The following is a 27,756-nucleotide window of genomic DNA, read 5'->3' as shown; positions in this document are numbered from 1 at the left end:
CAGAGCAGGGGTCTCACTCTACCTCCCCCCCTGGTGTGGGCCTGCTGCACGATGACACCACCATATTATGTGACATGCAAGAAAATGCTCATACACAGTCCAGTGCCTAACACTTTCACCACTTCTCCACCCTAAACACCACTCTTCATCCAAATACTAAGAGCAAAAATGGAACCTTGAAAGCTGGTCACATTATCACCAGGCAGGTAACAGAACAAGCTCTGCTTATGTGTATTTGGGAAAAAAAACCCAAAAAACAAATCAACCCCAAAAAACCAGCATCACTGTGCTCTTCCCTCAAATGGCAACATGAATCTGACCAGGGCAGATTCACTGGACAGAAGCCAAATCATGATGTTTTTAAAGATCTTGTCTATATCCATGGACACACTTGTGAAGAATTACATATAGCTGTTTTCATTTTTTAATTGTAACTTCTCCAAACTTTAATTCTCATCTTGTTCCCATTGTTTATTTCCCTATGTATTTGTTAATTGGAGAGCTTCTTTTCCCCCAGCTTTTATGAATTTTGCTCCTGTGTTAACCTACCTAAACACCTTCACCTGACTTTCTTAACAGAGTCTGGGCTGTGTTGCATTGCATTTCCAGCACAAAAACAAAAGTACAAGCTGTTTACATCATCCTTCTCCAAACAGCATGAGGTTAACTGTCACAGGAAAAAACACAGAAGCAGTGCAAATGCAGAAAACAGGAGCTATTCAGAAAAACAGTTTCTGAAAAATATACATTGAAATTGCTTTTATTTTTGCTGGAATTAAAAAAACATAAGAATATTGACATCGCATTTAAAACCCCCAGGAAGTTAAAGATTATACATGTCTGCATCTCTGAAATCCAACAGAAGTGTCTCCATCATGCCTTTTTTAGGGGATATCAATGTATGAACATTTTGAACCAAGATTTTTAAAGACATGTCAGGCTGTCCAAAATTCTGCAGTGCTCTGCATTAAATATACAAAATGTGTCACTCTTCTGGGAAGGGACACTGTTCAAAACTTAGACAATTCAACAAAGAATTTCTAGGAAAGACATCAAAACCCCCAGTTCTTAAGGGAAGGAAAACTGGTGTATTTAAATGTAATCACAGAGCTTTAGTTTGGGATCTCTTTTACATTTTGAGAAGTGTTACTGTGTGTGCTGCTTCTCTCTGCTCTACTCCATGCATTAATACTGTCAAGTACACATCAGGAGTGTTCTTATCCTAAAGGCAGACTGTTAAGCTGGTATAGTCATTCCTTTGCTGCTTCTCTGTACTGCAAATAAAGTACACTAACAGGGTAACAAACAGTTGTATGCAAACACAAAGAGTCACATAAATTACCTGAAGTTTGGAAAGAAAAGTTGAGAATTTATACAGCCATGATGCAGATTGTATGATTTGTCTTCACCAGGGTTAAAGCAGTATATACACAGCTGGTTTAAAATGACACATTTCTTCTCAATGTGTCAGGTAGGAAAAGCTCTTTATGAAAGTCCTTTTGAAAATCATCATCTTGAAAGGCTTGCAGCTGCTAGAATGAGACAATTCAAATTGCTACTGCTTTGGCTGCAGACAAGCAGACAGAAGTTAAATGCTTAGGAGTAGAGTCCATCATGAATCCTACTGGTTATGGGGATGAGACCTCAAAAACATTGGTCTTGCCTGTCCCAGTAACTTATTGGCTGCAATGATAGTATTTGTGGAAAATCATTCATAAATATCACTATACATTTTTACTTAAAGCCATGTCCTAACAGTAACAAAGATTACGATCCTGGGAGAATAATCACATTAAATGTATATATAAGAACACTATAAAAGAGTGACAAAGTTGTGTTTTGTTACAAAAGAGGTTTCTATTTTTTTTCCTGCGAATTTCTTTTTAAACTAAAACAGGCTTTCATTCTTATGTTACCAAATGAGGAAAAAAAAAAATCAAATCCTAAAATTCTTATGTTTAGAAAAAACAGGAAAACTATTGTTATACTACAACACATTTCACTTTACAACAACTCCAAAGAGTTATCTATTAGCTGGATGATAAAGAAAAATCGGGACATGAGAAGGATAAAATCTTAAAACAAGACCTCGAGTATTTTTGGATAAAATTCTCTACTCTGATCAATGCAGGACTCTCTGACATTAGGGAGACATTTGTACAGGAAATGAATATGTGTGGAACCAGCCAGAGAGATGCTATGGATCAGGAGAAAAATCCTGCTTTATTTTGATGTTTTGTAATTTTTCCAGTATAAACTGATGTGCAAACCATTTCAACAAAATGATGCAGGTACATTCTAACAATTTCCAACACAAATCCCAATACTTTCATTTACTTAACAGAATACTGTCTGTCAAAAAAATTAAAATATGTTTATTTCATATTTTTTAAGATGAAAAGTATATAAACTGCACTTTAAATCATGTTCCATCAAAACTGGTCTGCTTTAAGACTGATAACTTTAGGGGAGAGAATTAAGATGCTTCAGCAGGTATCAATTTTCTGTTAAAAAAATGTCCGCAAGATGAAATAAAAAAATTTCTTAATTTACAATAAGCAGTGTAAACAGCAAAAACAACAGAAGCCACACAGTTTCACGCACCAGTTGCTAGCAGACAGGTAACTCCAAATGCTCATAGAACTTTGTATCTTCCTTTGTTGGTTGGTTGGTAAGAATTTTGCTGCAAATAAAGAACAGGATAATCACAGTTAAAAGGAAATATGGATAAATGAATTGCAATAAAACCCCACTAAGTTCATAGCTGGATATGTGGTAAAGCTACAGCAAACCAGATCTCTCAACACATATAAAATAACCAAATGAGGGGGATAATTCTTCTCTCCCCTGCCTGATGGTGTTGAAATTAGGACATTTATTGAGACCAAACCCTTTGAGGGGGTCTTCACTCAGAAAGCTCTGTCAATGTGTTATCTCCATCTGCTGGCTGATAGCAGCTGTGTTCTAGCCAATTAACCAGTGCCATGGAGTTTTAGGCTGTTCAATAAAACAGTGTTTTTGAGATCTACAGGTCCCACTCCTTGATATTAATAAAACCTTATGCCAGAGTGTCAACATTTGCAGAATTCTCATAAAGCACACATTAAGGCACTTTCCCTCTGCATTCTGGATATTGCACTCACCAATCTGATGAGCTCCTCTTTTATAAGTCGTGTGATTTCTGCCTTTGCTTTCTGTACAGCCAATTCATTGGCACCTGAAGATAAAAATATTATAATTAAACATTTTCTATATATGAAGCCTGCAGAATAAACACTGCTGTCTACTTTTAGGAGCACAGTAAAATCGGCTGAATATCCTCAGATATTTGTTGAAGAAATTGCACAGAATGCCAAAGCTTGACAGTGTTCTCTTTTAAGGAAGATACGCCAGTTGTGAGGGTAGATACTGTTCAGAAATATGTTGTATGAGAGGTTTCTTGAGAAAAAAACTCAAGCATCATGACAAATGCCAAGTTTGTGTTGTAGTAGTTGATACAATTTCTTACACCTTTAACAGCCTAAACAGAATTCTATTTTCTTCTTTATTTCACGCTAACACAGACCTCTTTGTGCTAATTCTTTTTCCTCTGTGCTTGTTCTCCAAACTGATTTCCTATGTTAGCTGTTGTTCTTTGGCAGGTGATGAGAAGCCTCTCTGTGATCTCTATGGATTGTTTAGTAAGTGTATAGAGATAAACAAATGTTTTTCAGTAACTGCAAAGTAACTTAAGTGAGTCTATAACTCAAGTGTCCAAACACTGACTACAGAAATTCCATGTCTAATTACAAAACTAGACTCATAGTTTTAATAAAAACTTTATAAAAAGAATACATACTTTCTATAGCCAAATAAATCTTTCGTTCCCCTTCCTTGGGTTCTTTGCCTGGAGGGAAGTAAGTTCCCCTGATTGTAATGGCAGCTTCAGAATATTCACTGATTCTCTGCAGTGCTTCTTTGGAGGTAACTTTCCATCTGGCAGTCTGCAAGGTGAAGGATATGAGAGATCAACAACAAAAGTACCATACAAAATAGCAATCCATCAGTTCTGCCAGCGTGGGCAGAACCTCAAAGATAAATACAGGGAATTTGTACTTGATACTGTGAAATATGGGCAAAGAGCTGTATCAGTAATGGCAGTGAAGTAAAATTTGCTAAAAGCACCAGACAGTGTCAGAGATTTGGGTATTTGTGAAGTGGGGTAGAAGGTAGAAAGATTTTGTCTGCTAACAAATACTTGTTTTTCTGATACTCTCTGGAATAAGTCCAAAGCATTGCATTTAGATAACCTGAGAAGTAACCACAATTAACATAGAAATTTCAATTAGGTATGATCAGAAATAGAGACATTTTATTGCTGTAAGTATGAAGAGAGGTTTTGTTAAATAATGGTAATTTAAACCATTATAAGCAAAATGGTTACTTGCCTGTGGGAAGTCATTGATCTCCAATTCTTCTTCATATCTTTTGAAGGATTCATTCTGTCCTCCATCCTGTTTCTCTTCCTCCTGCTTCTCTATGGGTACATAATTGAGCTTGGCATTGATTTTTTCAGCCAGTTGTTCTGCAATGGTCTTGGCAGACACAGTAGGAGCTTGAATTGTGCCTCCTCTCAGGATAGCATTTGTAGCCTGCTGCATCACATCCTGTAAAAGCACAGGTCCATAGTGAGAACAAGGTAGCCAAAAAAAGCCTTATATAAACCAATAAGGGTTTCATTAAAGCTATCTATGTAATGTAATTGTCTGCATAACAAATACATTCTCCAAACTTCTGCTCTTCCTTCCTTCCTTCCTTCCTTCCTCTCAACAACTCCCTTCACACCTGCACAGAAAAGATCTTAGTGGTCTTTTGTATTTTCAGCTCAAAATATCTCTGGACATTCCAGAACAATTAACCTCAATCTAAACACATTGTACATCACATGTACATCTCATACTTCAAAAGAGAAAGATGTTCTGCAACTCTGCCAAAACTGAAAAAACTAACTGTGTAATGTTATCAGTAATGAATTAACTCTTTGTCAGGCAGATAAAGCATTTACAGTTCTGTAACAAGTCTTAGAAACATATCAGCTTACAAATCCTATGAAAGTGAGTTAACCCAGCCTAAATGAGATAAACAATACAGTATGTTTCTAGTGTGCAGAAACACTAAAACAAATGAACAAAGAACTGAACAACCATTATTAAAAAATAATAAAATTGATCTGTAAAGAGCCTGACCTTGAAGTGGAAAGGAACCATGACTTGTGCCTCTGCTCCAAGATTCTTCTGGGCATTGATTCTCAAAGCCAATCTTTTCGCGATTTCCAATTTTTCTGCATTCCCAGCTGATGGTGTAGGAGCATTTGATGTGCCTGGTGCTGCCATGTCTTTTACTCTTTTCTTTGAATTGAACATGCTTTCAATTTGTTCATCAATCTAAAGAAAATAAAAGTTGTATGATCACTGCATTTACCACTATATAATCTTGTCATCATAAAGAAAGAAACACTAAGGGCCATTTAATCTACACGTTCTTAAAGAAATTAATCTTGTATAAATGGCAGAAGCCTGCCCAAAACTACAGCTCAACAAAAGGATGGTCTAATCAGGAAAAAGTCTGAACACAGTGTTTACTTGTAAGGTCACAAAAAGGAATCTATCCAACATTATGAAAGGAATCTAGTAAGATTTAGAAATAGAAAATGCTACTATGAATGTCTTTAAAACACTTCAAATAAAGATATGTATGCAATTGAGAACCATAGTTCTGTTTCATTTATGCAAGGTTAATATCCCAAATAATTTATGTGACATTTACATAACTACACACATTAAATGCGAAATACCAATAAGTCAAAAAGAGACACTGAAGATCTTCCTAGATCTTGATTTTCATAGCTGTATCTCTATATTTGAAGAATACATGCAGTCAGTAACCAAGGTCACAGAGTAACAGAAATCCATGCAGTCTGCAATGTATTATACAATCTACTGGGGAAGTAAATCAAATGTATTGAGAAAATTCATAAGCAACTTAAATCCTATTCCCAAGTGCTTACATCAACAGCTGTATCTTCATCATCTGAATCTTGCAAGCCAAGAGCTGCTTTTTGTAGCTTCTTTCTTTCATTAGCCAAAGCCTGTTCTGTTTCATCGAATTTAAAACCTTTGCCAGAGAATCCACTGCTTTTTTTAATCAACTTTCCCTCCTGAAAACAGAAACGTGTATTATCATACTTAGGAGTTTCAAATCCTAGTTCTGATAGTTACAAAATAACTGTAAGATTATACAAATAATTTTCAAGTTCTTTAAAAAGCAAATCCTAGCACATTCATAAAGCGCTTAAAATTTAAAAGCTGCATTTCCTGATGAAATGTAACTTAAAAAACTATGTTAATTCAGCAGAGACAGTACTCTACTGGGATTTCCTGCAAGTACACATTTTAAATGCTTCTCAAATGCAGTTAAAAAAACCCCTCAATTTTTTGTATCAGAAAAACTTCAAAGTCACTCTTCTCAGCATGAGTGAGATTCTCTGATGGTGAGAGCTCTAGAAATAATCATACAAATTCTGTGAAAGGGCTTCATTATCTCGTATGTGAATTTTGTTAAAAGCCAAAGTGCCCCTTATACCAAAGGTATTTATTACATACCAGATGACAATATTTAAATTCTCAAGAACAGTTCTTTAAATGACATTCAAGATTCCAATCTTGAGGTCACTGACACACTCAGCCAAGCACACACATGTTCCCAGAGAGGTGACTTGTGTGTACACTGGACAACTGGACACATATGCACACACAGGAATTAAACTGGACCAAGCCCCCTAGAGAAGAAAGAATTACTTACAGCCTTCTGTTGGTCTTTGAAGTCAGCCCAGAGCTTCTCCAAATCAGCAGGAATTGGATTCCCAGACAATTCCAAAGCCTTAATGATATCACCAGCATAACGTGCCTGATCCTCAGTAATGAATGTATATGCATACCCCTGGTCAAAATTAATTTAAGAGACAATTAGAAAAAAGTTCTAAAGACACTATCTCTAAATTTATTGAAGAACCCTTGCACAGATGCTGATTTCTGCTCAATGGAACTAACCATGACAGTTAAGCAATAACTTTTTTTAGTGGAAGTGTAGAATGAATAAAGTGATTTCCCAGAAGCTGATACAGCAGTAATCATCCGAAGATAGTAAACTCTCCTTCCAACCAGTGTTGTCACAGTTAAAATTTGAAAAATTAAAATCTTATCAATTTAGTAGGGCACCTTTCCAACAGTGAAAAACATCCAAACTTTCATCCACAAATGGGGTTTAAAAGAAGACTCAGACATCAGAACAACATACAAGTTCCAAATTTCAGATTGCTAAAGTTCAGAACATATTAAAACCACTCTTCCCACCATCAATACAAACTACTCTCTCTGTAGCTATCCCTTTGAACAACTTCATCAAACAATAAGAAGGGAAAAATGCCAGTACTAACCAAACCAGGCAACCTAGTGTACATACTTTATTGCCAGCTCGCCCAGTGCGGCCTGCTCGGTGCACATAGTCCTCATAATGGTTGGGACAGCTGTAATTAACCACCAGCATCAGCTGCTTCACATCCAAGCCCCTCGCTGCTACTGATGTGGCCACCAGAAGTTTGCAGGTTCCATTCTTGAAGTCATTAATGATGCTGTCCCTGTCATACTGATCAATACCTGTAAGACAAGTCAGTTAATTATAAAGCTCTGCTTTAAGTCATGAGAATTTGTACACAGGTCAAAATACCCTCCCAACTTCAAACAACCAAAACCATAAGCAAATAAAACTTCAATACTTTCACACTTTTGAAGGCAAAATACCTTAGCCAAAATAACTTCTATTATTTAAAACAACTTTTAACTTTTCAATTACCAAAATATGTTTTCCCCATATCAAGATCCTCAAAACATTTCTTATATTATTTTCTATTTTGTACTTCAGCTGAGACCTCATCTGGAGGCTTTGTCTGTTTTCTAAAGCCAACAGAAATTTCAGAAGAGTAAGATTATTTTCCCTCTTACACTGGTGGATTCCTGCTGAACAGTGATTTTGTACTTACTGGTTTTATATAAAATGCACTAAAAAATACTTTAAGTTTTAAAGTATCCTGTGATGGACAGCATTGTAAAGAGATTTTTCTCCTCTTGCTACTTCCATTCTATTACTGCTTGATAGAAGAAAAGTAAAGCGACAACTGGTGTTACTGTGGAACCTCAAATAAAAATATCATGGGATAGTCCCCAGTGGCACTCACTACTTTACAGTAGCAAGTAGTTAGCAATATTCCCTGAGAGGTGTTAACTCTCAGTAACAGTCCTCTTGCACACACAAGATTTGGCATCTCATGACATCTCACAGAGAACAGTGAAGAGTAATTACACAAAACTATCATGCCTATTTCAAATTAAGAAACTATTTTCCTCCCCAATTACAAAGCAAAACCTGCTTATGAAGAAGTAGTAATAGGTACTATAAAAGAACTAAGTGATTTTTAACTGCTGGATACCAACATCCTAATTGGGAGTAGCTAATAGAAATTCTTAAATTTGCAGATTACCTCCATGAAGAGACAAGCAAGGATAAGAGGCCCTCATTAAATCTTTCAACAACCCATCAGCGTGTTCTTGCTTATCTACAAATATGATAACAGATCCTTTCTCCTGATAATGTCCCAGCAGCTCCAGTAACTTCAGAAATTTGTTCTCCTCTTCTATGACAATCTGGAAGAAGACATAAAAAAAGCTAGTAGAAAGAATATAATTTTATACTGAGGCATTGAACAAATCCAGAGTGCATGATCGTTAAAATCAGGAGCGGGAAATGACTTTTTTAGGCTGTTCCCACAGCTAGTGGTAGAACAGCTGTTCAACTTAGTACTACAAACCAACTTTAAAAATCACAGTGCACTTGCAGATTAGAGTGCTGATTTATTCTAAGTCCATTTTTAATAAGGCCACTATACTTCTAAAAATAAAAGCTCTATGGGTATATTGCTTTATATCCAACATTGCTGGGAACAATCTTTTGCAAGCAAATGAGGAGCAAGGCAGATGTATCACTCACCACATGTTGCTCCACATCAGAACAGACAACACTTCTGCCTCCAACCTGCACCTCTATAGGTTTGCTGAGGATCCTGCGAGCCAGGGCCTCCATAGCTCTGGGAAAAGTAGCAGAGAACATGACAGTCTGACGGTCAGGCCTGACGTTGTCTACAATGCGCATAACCTGTGAGAGAGAACATTCCCCGTTAATATCCAAGTGCTGCAACTTAACTTCATACTCATGCTAAGCTGTCATCTTTAAAGTCAGGTGATATCTGCACCTCACAGACTACAAAGCATTCATTACAGATTTCCTCTTGGCACCAAGCTGCTGGCATTGGAAGACAGACAAAACTTCCTGAATTCAAAAGGAAGTTAGTTGCATGGCAATATGCAATCTGGGAGCAGCTCAGCAAAAGTCCTAGGAAATGCAGCAGTAACCCTACAGCTCAAGAGACAAATAAAAGGAATTTTCCTAGTTTTGGAGAACAGTATAGCTCATGACAACTAAAAGAGCCATGGGTGTCCAAAGCTCTTAGCAAGTAATTAGTCAGCAGCATTTCCAACATTTTGTTCTTATCTTACAAGTACTAACACAATACCCGTAACAAGGAATTGCACAGGGATGTAACAAGTATTCCAAATGAATGTGTAAAACACTCTGTGTATTAAAGTGTATAAGTGTAAAGTACTGAAAGCAAAACATAGAACCACAGAATGGTTTGGGTTAGAATGGACCTTAAAGAGCATTCAGTTCCAACCCCTTGCCATGGACAGGGATACTTTCCACTAGATGTGAGGATAATGTGATGTTACAATAATGTGGTAATAGATGTGAGAGTAATAGAAATATTAGAGTCAACTTCAACTGCTGTCCATATGCAGCACATTCTTTTGAAGACCCACTGGCAGTGTAGTAATAATGCAGCATTGCAAAACCCTTGATGTGAATAACAGCATCTTTTGGCACCATCCCTCATGCCATGAATTACCTGAGGCTCAAACCCCATGTCAAACATTCTGTCAGCTTCATCAAGTACAACGTATGTGACTCTACGGAGGTTTGTCACCCGACCTGTGAAAGGAGAGGAAAAAACACATGGGAAACAAAATCAAATGGAAATTTATTTTCACTTAGGAATATTTTTTTAAAAATATTTACATAATCTGACTATCTTCTAACAAAGACATTAATTAATTTTTTAAAAAATTCACTAAATGTGAATTTTAATATTCACACTTTAATCACACATACATTCTGGAAAATGTGTAAGTATGCATAAGGCCCTTTTAGTTTGTCAAACTCTTCTCTTGCATACCATCATAGGGCCAGAAGAACCTGTAAAATTCAGAAAACTGCCCTCGCCAAAACACATCATAAAACTAAGACTGAGCTGAAGCAAGGAGCCACATCAGCCAGTATCTGACAGCGGCACCTAGAAAAGAACATATTAGAGATTACAGCGCATGTGTGGAAGGCAAAGCCCAGTGCTAACTGCTGCAGCCTCAGAGAATTCCTTTTATACATAATCTGTAATGCTTCTTTGGAACTAAGAGTAACTATTTGAGGATAACCATACTAGTTCTAGATCACTGCTAATAATAGCCATAAAACAGAGTAGTCAGTCTTTTCAAAATGACTATATAAATATTAAAACCTACCCGGTAACACTACTGAATTTAAAATCAAGAACCACCCCAAACTCTGGGACAGGTTGAAATAAAGTAAGTTGTGTTTCTCTGAATATTTTTAAATTATCATGGACAGGATAACTAGCACCCTTCCCAAACAGTGAAGAGATTCCCTTTCATGAGAAGGATTTAACTCAAGGATTTTAGAATCGTACTCTCAAACAGTATAAACACATTCAGTTCCACATAAATGTGGAGTGACACTGCCAAATGCTCTCTGAATGGAGCAGATCTGTCACATTTCTACAAGTTTCACTCAGACTTGTGCCTATCAAACTGCAGAAGAATTTGGTCCTCTCAGCTTCACCAAATCGTAGCTGAATTCTCAAATTACTGAAGATATCACGCGCTGCATTTTTTAAGATATGGAATTAATATTTAAGGAACAAAGCAAGTATTCCTTACATCTATGTATCTATTTAACATCTTAACACTTCCATCCCCAAATAATAACTTTGTAAAATTACTTGGGAACAGCATTAATGTACCTACCTTTGACGATTTAAGTCTTGGAAGCCCAGTTCTATATGTCTTGAAGGTACTTTTTTCACAGAAGTTAAATAATGTCAACAGTTTAGTAGAGGTTTTGATGTGGAATAATTTAATAATAAAACTTTATCTAATAAGCATGCAATGGTTACACTAGCACAAAACCTCTTAAAGCTGCAGTGGCTCAGTTTAATGAAGCTGAATATCTGATATAAGGTCACTTCTTTTACTTCTGAGCAGGTATTTAGGGAGGGCTTCTTTGTCTGTTTTTTAAAGCCAACAGATAAAGGCAGAGTCAGATGCTCTTGTAAAGTGGGGAACTGCTGAGCTACTCTAACAGATAACTGATCATCGGGCAGACAAAATAAGCAACTGTTACATAATCTTTATCTAAATGACTCCAAATTAAAAAATTTGGACCAGCACATTTCAAGTTTAGCAATGATTAACGTTCTCAAATACTCTTCAAGAATGTAGTATTTCCTGTCCTCCCCAAAATCAATGTATGCTTAAACCTATTATTAGTGCTATATATTCTCAACAGTTATATAGTGCAGCCTGAAGAGATATAAGAAAATTCCATAAGACCATTTATCAAAATACATGATCTTTTGAATTTGTTAGAATTACACAACAAATGTAAAAAAATTCTCCAAAGGAAAAGATTTTCTACTCACCATTGTTAGCTGCTAACATGTCAATCATACGTCCAGGTGTGCAAACAATAATTTCAGCACCTCTTTTGAGTTCAGCGATCTGTTTCCAAAACACAGTAAACAATCTGCTAGTTTTTGTTTTGTGATTTCTTTCAGGTTTTTTTAAATATATATCACCTTGCAAAAAAGGACTCCACCTACACTGTAATAGAGCTGTTCAACTAATGTGAATTATGTGAAGATTTTAATTAGCAATTTTTTCTAGTGTTAGGAAAACTTTGCTTCCAAAAAGAGTAACCCCTGACAGTCTGAGTTACCATCCCCTGAAGTAGTTTTAATGAGGATATGACTTGGTTACAGTTAAGAGCCTGTAAGAAATGTCAGTGTTACGTCAGGAACAAGAGATAGTAGACACATCATGTTCCACCACAGATGGTTACTCCTGTTGTTTCCATAAATGGGTGAAATGGAAGTGTGGAAAACCTTGAAATTAATTTCTAAGTTAATTCAAGATGCAATATTTGATAATGCAATAAACCAAAGTTATCATTTTCTGGCTTTTGTTATCTTAAGGGAAACTCCCAGAAAAACAGCTTCTTAGTAACTTTCAAACTATTATATCCCACTAAAAATTCAACTTTAATGATTAGTACAGACATAAAGTGTAATTTTTAAGGATTGTATCTGAGACTTTCCAGGATCATTACTGTTTAAGGCTAAGTTACATGCAAAGCATTTTGCATTTACGACCATTCCCACAGAGAAAATCCATAAAGAAGACTGCAAATGTACTGGATTAATGAAAAAGAAATTCAGCAACTAATTTTGCAACAAAAGAACACTGACTAATAAAGCCCAAGCATTCTTTGACAAGGCAGGCATGTCTTCTGCATACCTGTTCACTGATTCCTGTTCCTCCATAAACACACACAACTCGAAGCCCAAGTGTCTTTGAGAATTTCTTGCACTCCTTGGTAATCTGCAAAGCCAACTCACGTGTAGGTGTCATAATGACAGCTGAAAAGCAAAATATCTTCATCATACATTGCAATGTAAGAGCTGTAATTTCCACAATAGAAATTAATCTTTTGTAATGATGTTTACAGCAATTTACTTCCTATTTTTAAGAACATAATTTCAAGGATAAATAACTAAGACATTATGAGGAAGGAGTGGAAATCTGGTCAAGTGTACAAATCAAAGGAGAAAGGTGTCCTAGATAGGTGGACATTGGAGTGCTACTGCAACACCATGAGACAGCACAGTGATCACAAAACAAGATTGAAGAGCACGGTGATCTTTAACTAAAAAAAAAAAGCCACTTATCAATGGACATTAATAAGTTCTTTTCCCTATAATCAAGCGAAGAACTGAAACCCATCTAAAGCATATACATGAGGTTATATTTATTTAAACAGTAACTTTGAAAATAAAATCTTTTTACCTATGGGACCTTCTCCTTCTTCTAATGCTCTCTGATCCATAATGTGTCTGAACATGGGCAACAGAAATGCAATAGTTTTTCCACTTCCTGTTTTAGCAATGCCAATCAAATCCCGTCCATTCATAATTGCTGGGATAGCCTGGGTTTGAATTGGAGTGGGCTTTTCATAGCCATGTCTTAAAGAAGGAAAAAAAAATATTTTAAGAACAAAATAGAATTTGACAGATATGAACCATGAAGCTATGCTAATTTTTTTTTACATATTATATCAGTGTCTTTCAAAAAATACAGATCAAAATGAGCAGCAAAGGCATGATACAAACAGCAGAGAATAGTTAATAATTCAACACTGAGTGATAAACACTCTGATGATTATATATATAACATTTATAGACATGGACATGTGACATTATGCAGCAAAGTAAAAGGTCCTTCTCATGGACATAGGATAGAACACAGTGAGCAAAATCAAGGATAATACAGTTCATAAAGTGCTTGCTTACTTTTTGAGGGCAGTGAGAATCTTCATGGAAATACCACACTGTACCCAGGTTTTTATTGGTTTGGGACAGCCTTTTCCCTTGACTGTAATTCCCTCCAGCTCCAGCCGATACACATTTACCTCTGAAACAGAGTTTACCTTTTAACAGAGTCAAACTTGACACTTCTCTACTACCCTGATAAAAAAATTCTGGCTTTGTCCCTTAACATAAAATACTAATCACTAACAGAAAAACAGCTTTTTGCTTGTTACACATAAACACAGGAGCTAGGTTGAAAGGACTCAGGTTAATTTTCCAATCAAAGCCTCATATATAATTATAGTAAGTTATCAACAATAGGGATGCACCTGATTTAACACTTTTCTATAGCAAATTGCTCCAAATGTTTTTTATATTCTAAAGCATTTGCTGTTTCTTAGCACACTGAAATCTACCATTATTTTCTTCAAAGTATCCATGGTGTTCAGGGTGTATTTGTTTTTACCTTCTTGAGTCATTTTAGCTAATTCTGGTACTTCAACATAGAAGTTTTTCCTGAAAGGTTCATATTCTATCTTTCCATGATCCACTGGTTCTAGCAGCTTTCTCTGCTTGGTCTGATAGCCAGTCAGGGCAGTCTGAAGATCAACTTCTTCCTCTTCTGAGGAATACTGTAGAGATCACAAGTTTTTGTGTACATTAGGATCCATGAATTATGAAGGTGTTTGGCTTTTTTCATTTACAGCACAACTATTCAGAAGCAACAGGTACTTCTTACTATAGTAGACATGAAACTGAAGATCTGCTCTCAACCTAAGAGTCCCAATTCTTCCTTCCCCTAGTTCTTTCATGTTGCTCCCAAACCTTAACTCTTACCATGTCTGTGTCAATTTCACAACTTTATCAACTAACTACCAGTCCTGTCATTCAGAAATAATCACTGCCATACCCAAGAACCACTAAGGGGAAATAAAGAGAAAGGAGCCAGCCAGCAGACCAGGGTCACACTGCAGTCACAGCTCTGACAGATGTCCCCACCTCAGCTTTGAAGCAGCACCACAGAGCATGGCCTGAAGTAACTGAGCTCCAGGGCCTGCAGGGTATTGAGTCTGAGCCTTAGGCAAGGCTGTCCCTCCACAGCCTCCTGAGCAGCAAAATACCCACACCCTTCACAGCTCTTCAGGCCAAACACCACACACAACCACAGGAAGCAAGAGCAGGCACTGTGCCTGTTCACAAGAGAAATACAGAACATTTCCATTACCTCCATTGCATCTTGGTCATTCTCCATGAGCTCCCCTTTCTTCTTTTCTGACTCAGCAGCTGCCTTTTTGGTTGTCACCACAGTTACCACCTTGGTAACAGTTGGTCCAGTTTTCTACAAAAAATGTTTAAAAAAAAGAATGCACTATTGTATAAAACAAAACCCATCCTGCAAAAACTACATATTTGTACTTCTAGATACATTATGCTAAGCATTTTCATTTCACACTTCCCTCAAAGAAATTTTATCAGAACAATGCTTGATAAACAGTTTCATAAAACACCAGGAAATGAAAGTTAAAGCAAACATGCATTAACTGAATATAATTTCTTGCTTTTTTGCAATTTCCCCCATTTTTTTCCCAAGGCATTTTGCTATTAAAACACAAAGTTATTTTTGTCTTCTAAAAGCAAATATTTAACAAGTGATTTTACCTTTTCACTCCCTCCTCCACCTTTCACACTTCTCATATTGAACTTCTTGACCTCTTCTTTTACTTCTTCCATATAAGCATCTAAAGGATCTAACTCCTCATCTTCAACTTCATTGCCTTCCTTTTCTCCTTCTGCAGTTTCCTCTTCATCATCTAGTAAGAGTGAAAAAGATGGGGATAAAAGACAGGGAAAGACAGAAGTCTTACATGTGTCAAATTATTGTCCACCCAAATAATTCCAGCCCAGGGTTATTGCTATATAATTTTTCCCCATACAAATCTCTCCAGTTAGTTTATCAAAAATATATCTTAAATCATTTGACCAGATTTAGGCTTTGTTATGGTTTACATTTTATGGTTCACATTCTGAAGGGTAATCAGATGCTTTAAAGACATTGTAATAAAAATATTACTGGGAACAGAAGTATTCTGTTATATAAAAAGAGGTTAAATACCATCATCATCTTCTAAACTCCATTTTTTGCCCTGTTTCATCTCTTCAATTTCTTTTTTTTAGCTCTCCTATGTTTTCCATTGCCTTCTTGCGTTGTTCTTCCCTCCATTTCTCCACTCTTTCTTTCGTTTTCCTCATTCTTCCTCTAGTTTGTTCTGATCAAAATTCTATGACAAAAACCAACCAAAAAGTGAAAATTAATGGCTGCTGGCTTTAGCCTTTGCTTCTTTAAACAAATAAAACCACTGAGTGAGCAAGCAGCAGAAGACTGGACATCCACAAACTTCCTGGTTTAAGTTCCTTATCTTTTAAATTTATAAGTGTTAGAAGTCTCTACCTCAGTGGCCACAGCATTTGTGGTAGCATCTTTATCCTTCTCTTCCTCTTTGTCATCTTTGTCTTTTTTCTTTTCTTTGGAAACTTCTACACCTTCTGTCTTTTCTTTAGATCTTGATCTGAAAGGTAAGATCAAAGGTTTCTTAGAACATTACAAATTTTCTCAGAGGAAGAATACATATATGCTGGACAGCAATCAAACTATAACCACCCAGTTATGCTTTCAAACACCTCACAAAACACACTGCTTCCCAGACAGTCTTTCCATGTTATAGAATTACTTCCTCTAACTACCAGTAATGTAGACTCTAACTCAATCCACCGATTCATGTGCTTTTCTCATTTTTTGCAGACTTCATTTTCAGAGCTCTTACAACTGATACTCCTATTGTTCTGCTCTTTATTTTACACCTCCTTGAAGTCAGCATTCAGAAAACAGCTTAAAAAAAAATTCCTGTTTGTGGAATTTCTAGACAAAGGTAAAGTGATCTAGCATTTAGCCATGGAAATGTGAGCATCCCTCTGAACACAGTATCCTGCCTGACAGAGAAAAGCCCTTCTCTCTGGGAAAAGCTACTTATGTAATGCAAATGTAACAGGCAGACTTGCACTGAATACAAAACCTATTTTTTCACAAGTTTTATTACCCTTACTTGATTCCAATTTAAAAGAAAGCATCTAAACCAACTTTGTGCTACCTTATGACAACATAAAATTCCCTTTAGCTAATTTAATATATGAAGGTTTTTCTTTGGACTATTCTAATACAAAACATAAACAAATTCCCAAAGCCTTTGTGATTCCAGCTTGTCATGATTTCTACAGTGCCATCACTACTTATGCTGTATATAGACTGTTGTTACCATTTACAGACTGCCCACTCACTTTACAGCAGAGCCTGACTACATGCTGTTTGCAATTATATCTGAAACCCTTATCGAGATATATTTAAGACACAATGCAGTAAGCTTTTATACACTTCTAAAGCTCAGAACATGACAATACCTGTTTTCTGTCTTCCTGTTCTTGCTTGGACTGGAGGATCGAGACCGTCTCCCTCTGCTCCTGCTCCGCGAGCGCCTCCTCTCTCGGCTCCGCGATCGCCTTCTCTCTCGGCTCCGTTCCCTTTCTCTACTCCTTGAACGTCTGACATGCAACAAAATTGTCTTTACTTAGGACGTGCTCATAGTATAACTTTAGTCTTCTGCTGAGGAACAGGTTGTAAAAGGAACCCACCAATCAACAAGACCACTAAGAGCTTACAAACTCCAGCACCAGCAAGCCAGAAATCATTTAATAAGCAAAAAGCCTTAAGCACAGTGAAATCCAGCACAGACATCAGCAAAGCAACTAACTAGAGAGGGAGAACATCAATATTCAGCAGACAGGCACTTTTAGCTACTCCAGCTGGGGCTGGTGTCACACCTTTGACGCTTTCTGTCCCGCGAGCGAGACCTTCTCTTGTCCCTGCTGCGCGACCTGTCCCGCCTGCGATCCCGCTCCCGGCTCCTGGAGCGCCTGTCCTCGCGTTTCCTCTTGTCCGACGGGGAGCGGCTCCTGGAGCGGCTCCCGGAGCGTCCCCGCGACGCAGAGCGCTTCCGATAGTGCCTGTGTGCCACAGAGAAACACGAGTGCTCAAACGGTGTTCCTCAGGTGGTCAAGCAAGCAAAACTATTTATCTCAATTTCCTGGACTTTTAGGCGTCTTAACTTGTAATTATCTTGCCAAAACTGATTAATATACATAATATATGTAAAATATACGTAATGCGCATATACACTCTTAATGGCACTGAAATTAGAAGGATTGTTTGGTCATGATTTTCTTTAAGTTTTACAATACTATTATAAGCACATCATGAGAACACCAGAACATCAGGAACAATTTCGTTTTCAGAAATCCACTGATTTCCATTTCATACAGGAAAAGCTGAAGGCTCTTTGAAGCTATCCCAAATCGGTGAAGCAAACAAACTGTTCTTTGTTGCTTTTATACAATAAGTGTTTACCCATGTAAGGCAGGTAAACTACACCTCTACTCAATGGGAAAGCTGTCAGACTGGAAAGAAACATAAAACCCTGAGGATGTGACACAGCTGTGGTCAATGTCTTTACCATGCTGACATCAACAGAAATTCTGGAATATCAAACATTACAAGAGAAGCTGTCAGAAGTCAGCAAGGCTTGAGGGGATGTGATGGAGATGGGTTCTCCTTTCCTCCCCTCATTAATGCTCTTATCCCAACCACACTGTGCGGCAGAGCAGGGCTAGGAATTTACTAGGAAACTCTTCAACTGAGTGTGGAAGCTACAGAGAAACCTTGACTGTGACCATTTCCTCTTCCTCCAATCCCAGATTTTTGGTCAACATGCCAGAATAATTCCCTTGCTCACTCTCCTGTGGCTTAGGACCCACAGACCCTTTCTCCTAACAAGTCCAACAATCGTGCTTGAAAAGCAGGAAGAAGCAGAGAAGGAAAGACTTTAAGCCCCCCAACTCCTTGTTTCACTTCCATGGTAGTATTAAAACAGTGCAGCTCTGAAAATAGCAGTATATTTACATTTAGTCTATGTTATGTGGTGTATTTAGGCACCACATGCTCTTGGAGTTAGTACAGTAAAAATACCCACATTCTGCCTATCAACAGGATAACTGAGTGCAAAGAACATCTGTCAGCATTGAGATTTTTAATTTGTTTTCCATCTCCATCACAAAACAGGATCTGTTCTATACTTCCACTCTTTCTAATCTTTTAGTTTTAAAGAACTATTTTGTTACAATTTTTTTTCCTCTATAGTGTGCAATAAAGCCAAAAATATCATTTCAGGTTGCAAAAGCCCCAGTGTGAGGAACATCTCCACCCACCATTCACTCTCACCTTCTTATCATTTCTTCACTTTCAAAACTTTTTGTTAAAATACAAAATTAATACAAACTTAAACCCACTTTTAACATTATTTTTAGCCCAAACAGAAGAACCTTGTCATTTTCAGCAGAGAAATTATACTGTGACCAGCAACGGAGTCCTGCTGGCTGGAGTGCCAGACCTTGGCTTTCAGTTCAGGAGCTCTAAGGGTGCCCTGTACTGCCCACTGCTGCTCCCCCTCATCTGCAGCGAATTCAGCTACATCTGTGGGACTGCCCAGCTCTGCACTAGATCACTGAGCTAAAGTTGGTTGTTAAAACTGCAGTGCATTTGTCTCTCAGTGTAAATCTCTGTTATGGACCTGGGAGCTGTCACCGTGTAGTACAACTGCATGTGGGGACTATCGTGTTAGCTTTACGGTAAAATCTAATTAAACCGCGAGACACAGGCGTATGCCCGACAGCATCTGCAAATTGTGAAATCAGTTTAAAGCCTGATAGGTGTGAGCAGCTCCGTATCATCTGGAGCTTGGCCCAGACAAGCAGCACAGGGGCACATTGCTGCCCAGCTGGTTACAGCCCCTAACCAGGTGTTTATGAAAGGGCAAAAGATACAGAACCCTACATAAATACGAAAGGCACAAGCAAAACCATCTAAACCAAGGTAACCCCCCTAGGTGGCTAATTGCGGTATTCTGGGAAAAGCCCGCGAAGGCCGGAGGCGCTCCGGGAGCCGCGGGGTCGGGGTCGGTGAGCTCTGGCAACTCGGACCCAGCCAGCGCTGGGAGCCGCGGCCCCCGGGCCGGAGCCCCGAGTCCCGTCCCTGCCCTCAGGGCCGGCCCCCGGCCCGGGCCCTGCCGCGGCGGCCTCGCCGCGCCCGCCGGCCGGGACAGCCCCCGCCACCCTTTGTCCCCCTCACGGCCGCGTCACCGCGCCGGGACCCCCGCGCGAGCCGCCATCCCCGCGCGGGCGGGCGCGGGCGGCGGCGCCGCTCCCTCACCTGGACTCGCGGCCCATGGCGGCGGCGCTCCCGCTACACGGCGGCGGCCATTCCGCGCCCGCGCGGCGAGCCCCGGGCAGCCCCGCCCCTTCCGGCCGCCGCAGCGCGGCGCCCCCCGGCGGGCGGAGGGCGCAGCGCCGGCCCGGCCCGCGCCAAGCGAGCAGCCGCACACAGCGCCAAGGAAGCGGGTAGCAAATAGGCTTTTAATAGAAAACAATCGGTCTGGCAATAAACATTAAATAGGATTATGTACACCGACAGAGGGAAGATAAAAACGGAATAAAACAGATTGATATCTTGGTCAAAGGTCGTTTCTTGATCGCCGTTTCTTCATCGAGATTTCTTAATTAGGTCCAAGCCCCTCCTGATGCTCTGCCCACTCAAGGGTATTTTCCTGATTACTTTTTATGGTGAAGATTAAAAATCCGTTGATTTTGCACGTACTGGTACAAATCTAAGGCTTTTTGCAGGGATTTTTCCAATTTATTTGTATTACATTTGGGCATATAAATAGAGAATCACAACAAGTAATTTTTGAGCAAACTCATTATTTACATATCTCAACTTTAGTTTAAATTACCGTCATTTCAATTTTCTGAAATTACAATCTAATATAAATAAATTTAAAGCTGCTGAATCAATATCTGTGCTAGTAGACCCAAGTTAGAATTTTCTGCAGCCCAGCCTTGTATATCTGTAATGTAATACACATTTAACATAACCAGTTTAAAAAACCCATGAAAATGGTCAAATCAAAACATTCTTGTATTCAGGCCACAAACACGTATCTAATTTAAAGTTCAGAAATGCATCACTAAAATTACAGGAGGAAACTTTAACAAAGAACAATCAGCTGAAAGCTGGGCCATTTAGAGAGGTACAATCAAACAATCTGCTCCCTAAAAACACTCAGCAGGCAAATACCAAGTTAAATATGTGGCCTACCATGCTAAAAATAGGCATCGACCTATACTACCTGAAAGTCCAGATTTTAAACAGAAAACTATAAGCTGAAAACACTACCAAATTTAGCTTCAATAGAGATTTTCAGAGATTATCAGCATTAGCTGACTATTTGGAATGTCACTTCCTCTCATTGTGCAAAATTCCTAAGAGATGGAAAGCAAAACTGTTTCTCTTGTAAGTTTTACAAACACTAGAGCAAAGACTTGGTACTGCAGGTTGGGTACCAATATATAAAATTTCTCAAGAGATGAACTGTTTACATAAAAAAACATATCAGAAAGCACACGTGGATCAGGTTGCTGGAAACTCATAAACACATACTATTAATTCTCTTTCTTCTTTTTGATTTATAAGCACCAGGATCTTCTTCTTGTTGATTTTGCTAAGATCTTTTCCACAATAATCATCAAATTAAATTAATTACAATCACAACAAGTAATGTATAGCAAGGCAAGGATAAGGACAACAAAGTGGCAAGTTTCACCAACATTCTCCAGAAGCAGCTACTTGGTTCAACATTCTGAACTTGAACATTTGAAGAGAATACAGGGATTGCTTTTCCTTAGAGTTTTCTTTAAAAAATGGAAACACCACAAAATGAGCAGGTCTTGTTAGTTATAGTCATACAAGATATACACATATATATGGTTCTGTGAAGGGAATTCTCTTCCCATTCTCACTAAAAGGAACAAAGGCAGCTCTGTAAATGTTTATGAAGGAGGCTGAGAAGGGCATCATCTAATTAAAGGAAATAAATCATCCACTGACACTTGCATCCTAGCCTTCACATTTGTAATACACAGACACAGTAAAGAAACTGAACCAACACAACTGGCAGTCAGGGACCCTGCTCTCCCTTTCCCAAAATTACTGGATTTAAGGCCCCTTTCAAGCATGCCAACAGGTAAGAATTTTAATAAAGGTTTAGACCTGCCTGCACAGGCAGATGTTAAAGGAACACAGTCCAGAAAGCTTTAGTATAGCTACTGTGTGGAATTCTATAGCCATCATGGTACCTCAGAGCCAAAAACCAAAGTAAGTTCATGGCAAAAGATAAAAGTAAAGAAATAGACACAAAGGTCTGTGAAAACATCTCCCATTTTGTTGTAGGTGTCCATGGAGCGACTGATCACTTCTGCAGGGATTCCAGACAGGAGAAGAGCAGCAGTCAGTACTGTTGTTTTCACCTTCTTCTCACACTAAAAGGGAAAGAAAAATCAGTATCATGTTAGTTGTTCTAATCCAATTCTGCTTTATACATTCCAAATTTGCTGGTAGGAGTAGCAGGTTTGGATTGATTCTGTCCAGACACACTCCAGAAGTGCCAGCACTTATCCTAAACAGAGATTCCTGTTGTGATGGATCCACCAGAGCTGAGTGAGAGGCTGGTTAACAGCAGATAAAACTCATCCTGGATATTCTGCCTCCTTCACACTACTGCTCCCACCCAGTAGGCTGAGATGTGAGGCTGGGCAGAATGCAGCTGCTCCTGGATGAGCAGAACCATTCCCAGACAAGGGAAATCTAGCTGTAAGAAGCCAAGCTTGACATCTTCACCACCAGAACTGGATTAATCTCATCACACTTCAGAAAAAAAACAGAATCCCAGAATGGTTTAAGTTTGAAGGGACCTTAATGCTCATCTCATTCCAACCTCCTGCTATGGGTAGACACCTTCCACTAGACCAGGTTGCTCAAAACCCGGAAACACTGTTAAGTTTTCTAACAGAAAATTTTATTTAGAGTTGAAAACCAACTGTTTCTGGTTTAGAACAACTTAATTTGGCAGTTTCATCCTCTGAACTCAAGAAATGCTCCAAAACCCATTTGAAAGCTGTTCCATCCTTAAGATGAGGATCCCAAGGATGCAAGTCCTGACAGGCAGAAAAGATGACAATGGCTGAAAATTCTAATAATTTGATGATACTTGCTCAATATTTTAATTTAATCCAATCTAAATTAATCTTTCAAGAATATTTCTGTGTTTCATGGGAGAAAAATGAAGGTTAGCAAAGGGATTGACCTCACCCAGGTCTAACTGCAACAAAACTGAGTTGTGGAAAGGAACCACCTCTTTGAATTCTGAAAGTGAAGAGTTGATTTTAAGTACACAGAAACAAGATCAAAACAATGTAGCAGATGACCTGGTACAAATCAAAGGCTAATTTTACTGTTTTGTGTTGTGACACATCATCTTAGAATGATGATTATGATATATTTAACTACAAAACAATTGATAATTTATTCTGATTTTTTACAAGTAATCTATTTTTCCTTTTAAAATGTAAATTTTCCTTCTTAACTATAGACAGAACATCATTCAACATCCCACTTCTGCACCTTAGACCTGACAAGATCATCAACCTACCAAATACTTCAGCACAATTACCTGTTGTAAATATATAAAGCAAGCAGTATAGCAAATAAGTAGCAAGTTTGACACACAAATAAATGCTTCATTTCAAGCTGCCATTCAAACCAATACCTGCAATGGAATGCAGAGCCCTTAAAATCAACATCTGCTTCATTTTTTAGCCAAGACTCTCCCAAATTTCATCCAGATATTGCATGCAGAACAGCTGGTTAGTAAAGCAAATAATAACCAGAGAAGAGCATGGTCTAGAAGAAAAGAAAGTTTCCTGAAGAGATGAAAGAACTACCTGGATTTCCTGGTCAGATGCTTTTAATTAGGCTACACTACACAAGCTGCTAGTCCATCTTTTCACTGCACATTAAAAATGATCCTTCGACTAAATCTGGAAAGATTAAAAACTAGTATAAACTATCAGCATGGTCATTCAACTCTACAGTTTAAAACAAGGGAAGAATACTTCACATGCATTGATCCTAAAACAATACAATCTAAACACAAGTTTAAATTGAAAACACTTAAAATTAATCTATTCTGAAAAAAAATTACCTTTGGAAAGTACTTGGACAGTCCCATGTAAGCAAGTTGTAGAGTAAGAAATGGTGCAAATATTGACTGAAGGAACAGAGAAGAATATATAAAAATTAACTTGGTCAGAATTGCTAAGAAACACAAAGATTTAATGCTTCCTAAGTCATAAAAGAAAATTAGTAGGTAAAGATTAATTTGTGGAACAGCAACGTTGTTCTTAAACAATGCAAATCTAAGTAGACACATGTCAAAAATAAGGTTCTGCCCTATATTCTTTGAGCCTAAAGAACTGAAATGGCAAAAGAGAATAGCAGAGTGTAAAACTGAGCCCAGGGATCCAGAAGCTCGACTGCTGTACCTTTCTCACACCTCTGTGCTCTTGTTGTGGCAGGCACTGGGAATACTGAGGAACTACCTTTCCCAGGCTGATAAATGAGTAGGAGCTACTTATCTTGGTACAACTATTATTCTTAGAATCACAGAAAGTGACCTAAAAGTCCATCTCATTCCAAACCCCTTCCATGGGCAGGGATACTTTGCACCAGACCAGGTTGATTCAAGCTCCATCCAACCTGGCCTTGGACACCTCCACAGATGAGAACTCTATTCTTACTCTATTATTCTTTTATAGACCCCAAACTAGAGGAGCAGCTGACTCATATGCTCACCAAGATGGGAATAAACTTGCAGGGGACTTTAGCTGCAACTATTCCAGTGCATCTGCTCCTGAAACACAACAGACCAAAGGTGCTGCTCTCAGTGGTTACACAGTGGCTATGTTGATAGCAGATTATTCTCATAGAATTCAGCAATATTTTTAAGGTTTTTTCAATTTTTGGAAACATAAAGAATACCTGAAGTTCCCAACTTGGTCATTACTGATAAAGTTCAGCCCTAGGTATTTCCCAGTAATTTGCACCAAGCAGCAAACCCCAGCAGAACTGTGTCCCTGTACTCACCAGGTACTTGCACACAAAAGCCCTGACTGCGATGGCAAGCAGAGCACATCCCACCAATCTGAAAATGCGGAAAGAGTCAAACTCCTCTGCCGCGCTGCCATTCTCTTGGCTGGGCTTCTCACTCATCAGCTGGTTCCTCAGTTTCAGAGCTTCATCAAACCTGGACAGGTACTGCTCCAAGCCGTGCCTCGCCGGCCGTGGCGCAGCCTCGGAGGGCAGCTCTGCCCTGTGGCGCTGACGGAGCTCGCCTGTCCCCTCCGTCACCAGCTCTGGGGCTTTGCCAAACAAGTCCTTGTCCCCTCTGAGCTCTGTCACGCTGCCTGCGTGGTCAGCTGAGCCTGTCACATTACACACAGAGTCGCCAAGCACAATCCGCTTGGAGACTGCAGGAATGGGAAGGGAGTTTGATTTATCTTGTTCATGCTGAAGCTTTAGTTCTGTGTGACTTTCATCATCTAAGGAAGAAAAATAAAAACACAGAGTTATGCACGCTGAGTACGTGGAACAACATGTGGAACAGCTACACTGGAACAGGAACCTGGGTCTCTGCTTCCCAAGAGAAAAGAGAGATTTATGATTAAAGAGGGCACTCTTCCTGCAACAGACACAAGGCATAAAGCTGTGCAATGTAGGTCAGAAGTTGAAGCTGTCAGTCAGCAATGGAGAAATTAAAACACTGAACTTCCTCAAGCAACAACACTGCACACACAAGCAGAAAGATCCAAATACATGGACTGACATTAAAAAAAAAAAGACAAAGATGTGCAGAAAGTGAAGCAACGAGAAGAGTACTAATACCTGACAAATAAGCAGACAACAAAATGCACCTTAGCTTGCTGTCCACTGTCAGAGGCAGGGCAGTGTTAACCTGCTCTGTATCAAACCTGGAGACCCATCTCACAGAGAGAGCAGAAAACAAAAGCCAAATCAAGAACGTGTCTGGTCCTACCAGACACTAATAACTAACACTTCAGGAGTACTTTTCAGTGTTACATCAGACTGATTCATGGCTCATGGGCATCCCTGTAAACTGAAATCTGAGAACTCTCTTCTGATAAGACAGCCCACTTGAAGAATGTACATAGACATAACTGAGCTACCTAGGATATGGATCTTCAAGAAAATTCTACATGCCAACCACAAACATCTCCATCACTACCCAAATGTGAGATAACTTTGCTATAAAAAGCCAGCTATGAAAGCCAGCAGCTACTGACTAAAAACACGGGGGAGGCTCATCGTTTCTTGAACAAAAAAAACTACTTGCAGTGAAATGACATCTTGTATGTTCGCTGTCTAGGGACCGTGCCGGGCCCAAGCCCCGACCTTCTGAGGGCACAGGGATTTTACGGGCGGGTCCCTGGCGGAGCAGGCAGGTCGTGCTGCTCGAAGCATCCCTGCCAACGAAGGCGGCACTGAGAGACCGCAGAGGAGCCGCTCCTGCTCACGGGGGACCGCGGGCAGCGGTCACGGCCGGAGAGGCCGAGGCATCACCGCAGCCGCGGAACCCTCACACAGCCCCGCCGCACCCGCTCCGGGGCTCACCCTTGCCCGCCGCGGGCCGGTGGAAGCCCATGATGCGGTTGATCCGCTCCTCCGAGTTCATGAGCAGCTTCCTGCGGCGCAGCTCTGCGCGGCGCTGGGACGCCGAGAGCCCCGCGGGGGCGCCCGGCGGTGTGGGCACCGCTCCCGTGCCGCCGTCCGCCATCCCCGGCACCGCAGGCCCGCCACCACGGGCCCGCCCCGCCCAGCGCGCAGGCGCCGGCACCGCCCGCCTCCAGCCGCTGAAGCGGGCGCCGCCATTGTGCGTATGGGCAGGAGAAGGGCGGGGCGCGCTGGGAGACGCTCCCCGCGCCCCTCTCTGACGGCGCGGCGCCCGCACTCAAAATGGCCGCCCCGGGCTCAGAAGTGACGTCATGGTGCGAGGGACAGCGGCGCGAGGCCAGGACAGGGCGGCGGTGGCGCTGAAGGGACACGGGTGAGGGTGACAGCGCGAGCCAGGGCGGGGCCGGTGCCGCCGCACACACAGGGCAGCCTCCGACCCTGGCACTGCACCGCGGCGCCACCGACGGGGCACACGGAGGGCTTGATGTGCACTAAAAGTCCGTTACACCTCTCTTTGTGTGCCAGGCGCCGAAACTGCCACGTGACTCTTCCCTTACAGCCCCATGGCAAAGCACAGCCAAGCCAAATGACACGGAGGGCTCGCCTCGGCACCACTGGCAGCGACTGCCCGGGCACGGGCACTGCCAGCGACAGCAGCACTGCCAGCGACAGCGGCACTACCAGCGACAGCGGCACTGCCCGGGCACGGGCACTGCCAGCGACAGCAGCACTGCCAGCGACAGCGACACTGCCAGCGACAGCAGCACTGCCAGCGACAGCAGCACTGCCAGCGACAGCGACACTGCCAGCGACAGCAGCACTGCCCGGGCACAGGCACTGCCAGCGACAGCAGCACTGCCCGGGCACGGGCACTGCCAGCGAAAGCGACACTGCCAGCGACAGCGGCACTGCCCGGGCACAGGCACTGCCAGCGACAGCGACACTGCCAGCGACAGCGGCACTGCCAGCGACAGCAGCACTGCCCGGGCACAGGCACTGCCAGCGACAGCAGCACTGCCCGGGCACGGGCACTGCCAGCGACAGCGACACTGCCAGCGACAGCAGCACTGCCCGGGCACGGGCACTGCCAGTCTCACACTCCCCAAGCACAGGCACTGCCACGGGAACAGGACTCGGCTCCTCGGAG

The 27,756-nt window shown here is 40.4% G+C and overlaps 2 protein-coding genes across 3 annotated transcripts; both read right to left on the bottom strand.

Annotated features, from left to right (window-relative positions):
• Positions 1 to 744: 744 nt before the first annotated feature.
• DDX46 (DEAD-box helicase 46) lies at positions 745 to 20,377 on the bottom strand. The gene is given in 25 exon segments (XM_079319405.1): positions 745 to 2,683; positions 3,144 to 3,217; positions 3,839 to 3,983; positions 4,428 to 4,646; positions 5,226 to 5,423; positions 6,047 to 6,196; positions 6,841 to 6,978; positions 7,501 to 7,694; positions 8,576 to 8,738; positions 9,082 to 9,246; positions 10,055 to 10,137; positions 11,921 to 11,999; positions 12,795 to 12,916; positions 13,344 to 13,519; positions 13,847 to 13,967; positions 14,331 to 14,496; positions 15,090 to 15,203; positions 15,524 to 15,675; positions 15,978 to 16,035; positions 16,037 to 16,116; positions 16,119 to 16,143; positions 16,314 to 16,431; positions 17,318 to 17,458; positions 17,738 to 17,920; positions 20,178 to 20,377. Coding segments are annotated over 25 exon segments (3,129 nt in total). The 5' UTR covers positions 20,195 to 20,377; the 3' UTR covers positions 745 to 2,635.
• Positions 20,378 to 22,029: 1,652 nt separating this feature from the next.
• On the bottom strand, positions 22,030 to 26,745 carry CAMLG (calcium modulating ligand). Of its 2 annotated transcripts, XM_079319409.1 has the most exons (4): positions 26,550 to 26,743; positions 25,005 to 25,459; positions 24,064 to 24,129; positions 22,030 to 22,342 (listed from the first exon to the last, which is right to left on the bottom strand). In XM_079319409.1, exons 1-4 carry the CDS (start codon positions 26,710 to 26,712, stop codon positions 22,151 to 22,153), a joined length of 876 nt encoding a protein of 291 aa, XP_079175535.1. In that variant the 5' UTR covers positions 26,713 to 26,743; the 3' UTR covers positions 22,030 to 22,150. The 2 variants fall into 2 exon arrangements, with proteins under 2 accessions (XP_079175535.1, XP_079175536.1); XM_079319410.1 differs by lacking the exon at positions 24,064 to 24,129 and having other exon boundaries at positions 26,550 to 26,745.
• Between the last annotated feature and the right edge of the window lie 1,011 nt (positions 26,746 to 27,756).

This window comes from Erithacus rubecula, assembly GCF_903797595.1.
Source record: "Erithacus rubecula genome assembly, chromosome: 16".
Lineage (NCBI taxonomy): Eukaryota > Metazoa > Chordata > Aves > Passeriformes > Muscicapidae > Erithacus > Erithacus rubecula.
This window is presented reverse-complemented; position numbering and strand designations above follow the sequence as displayed.

Coding starts and splice junctions, on each gene's coding strand:
- CAMLG (XM_079319409.1), bottom strand. CDS start 26,712: ATGGCGGACGGCGGCACGGGAGCGGTGCCCACACCGCCGGGCGCCCCC. Junction 24,130..25,004: donor CTTTTGTGTGCAAGTACCTG/GTGAGTACAGGG, acceptor CTGTTCCTTCAG/TCAATATTTGCACCATTTCT. Junction 22,343..24,063: donor TGTCCAAGTACTTTCCAAAG/GTAATTTTTTTT, acceptor TTTCCCTTTTAG/TGTGAGAAGAAGGTGAAAAC.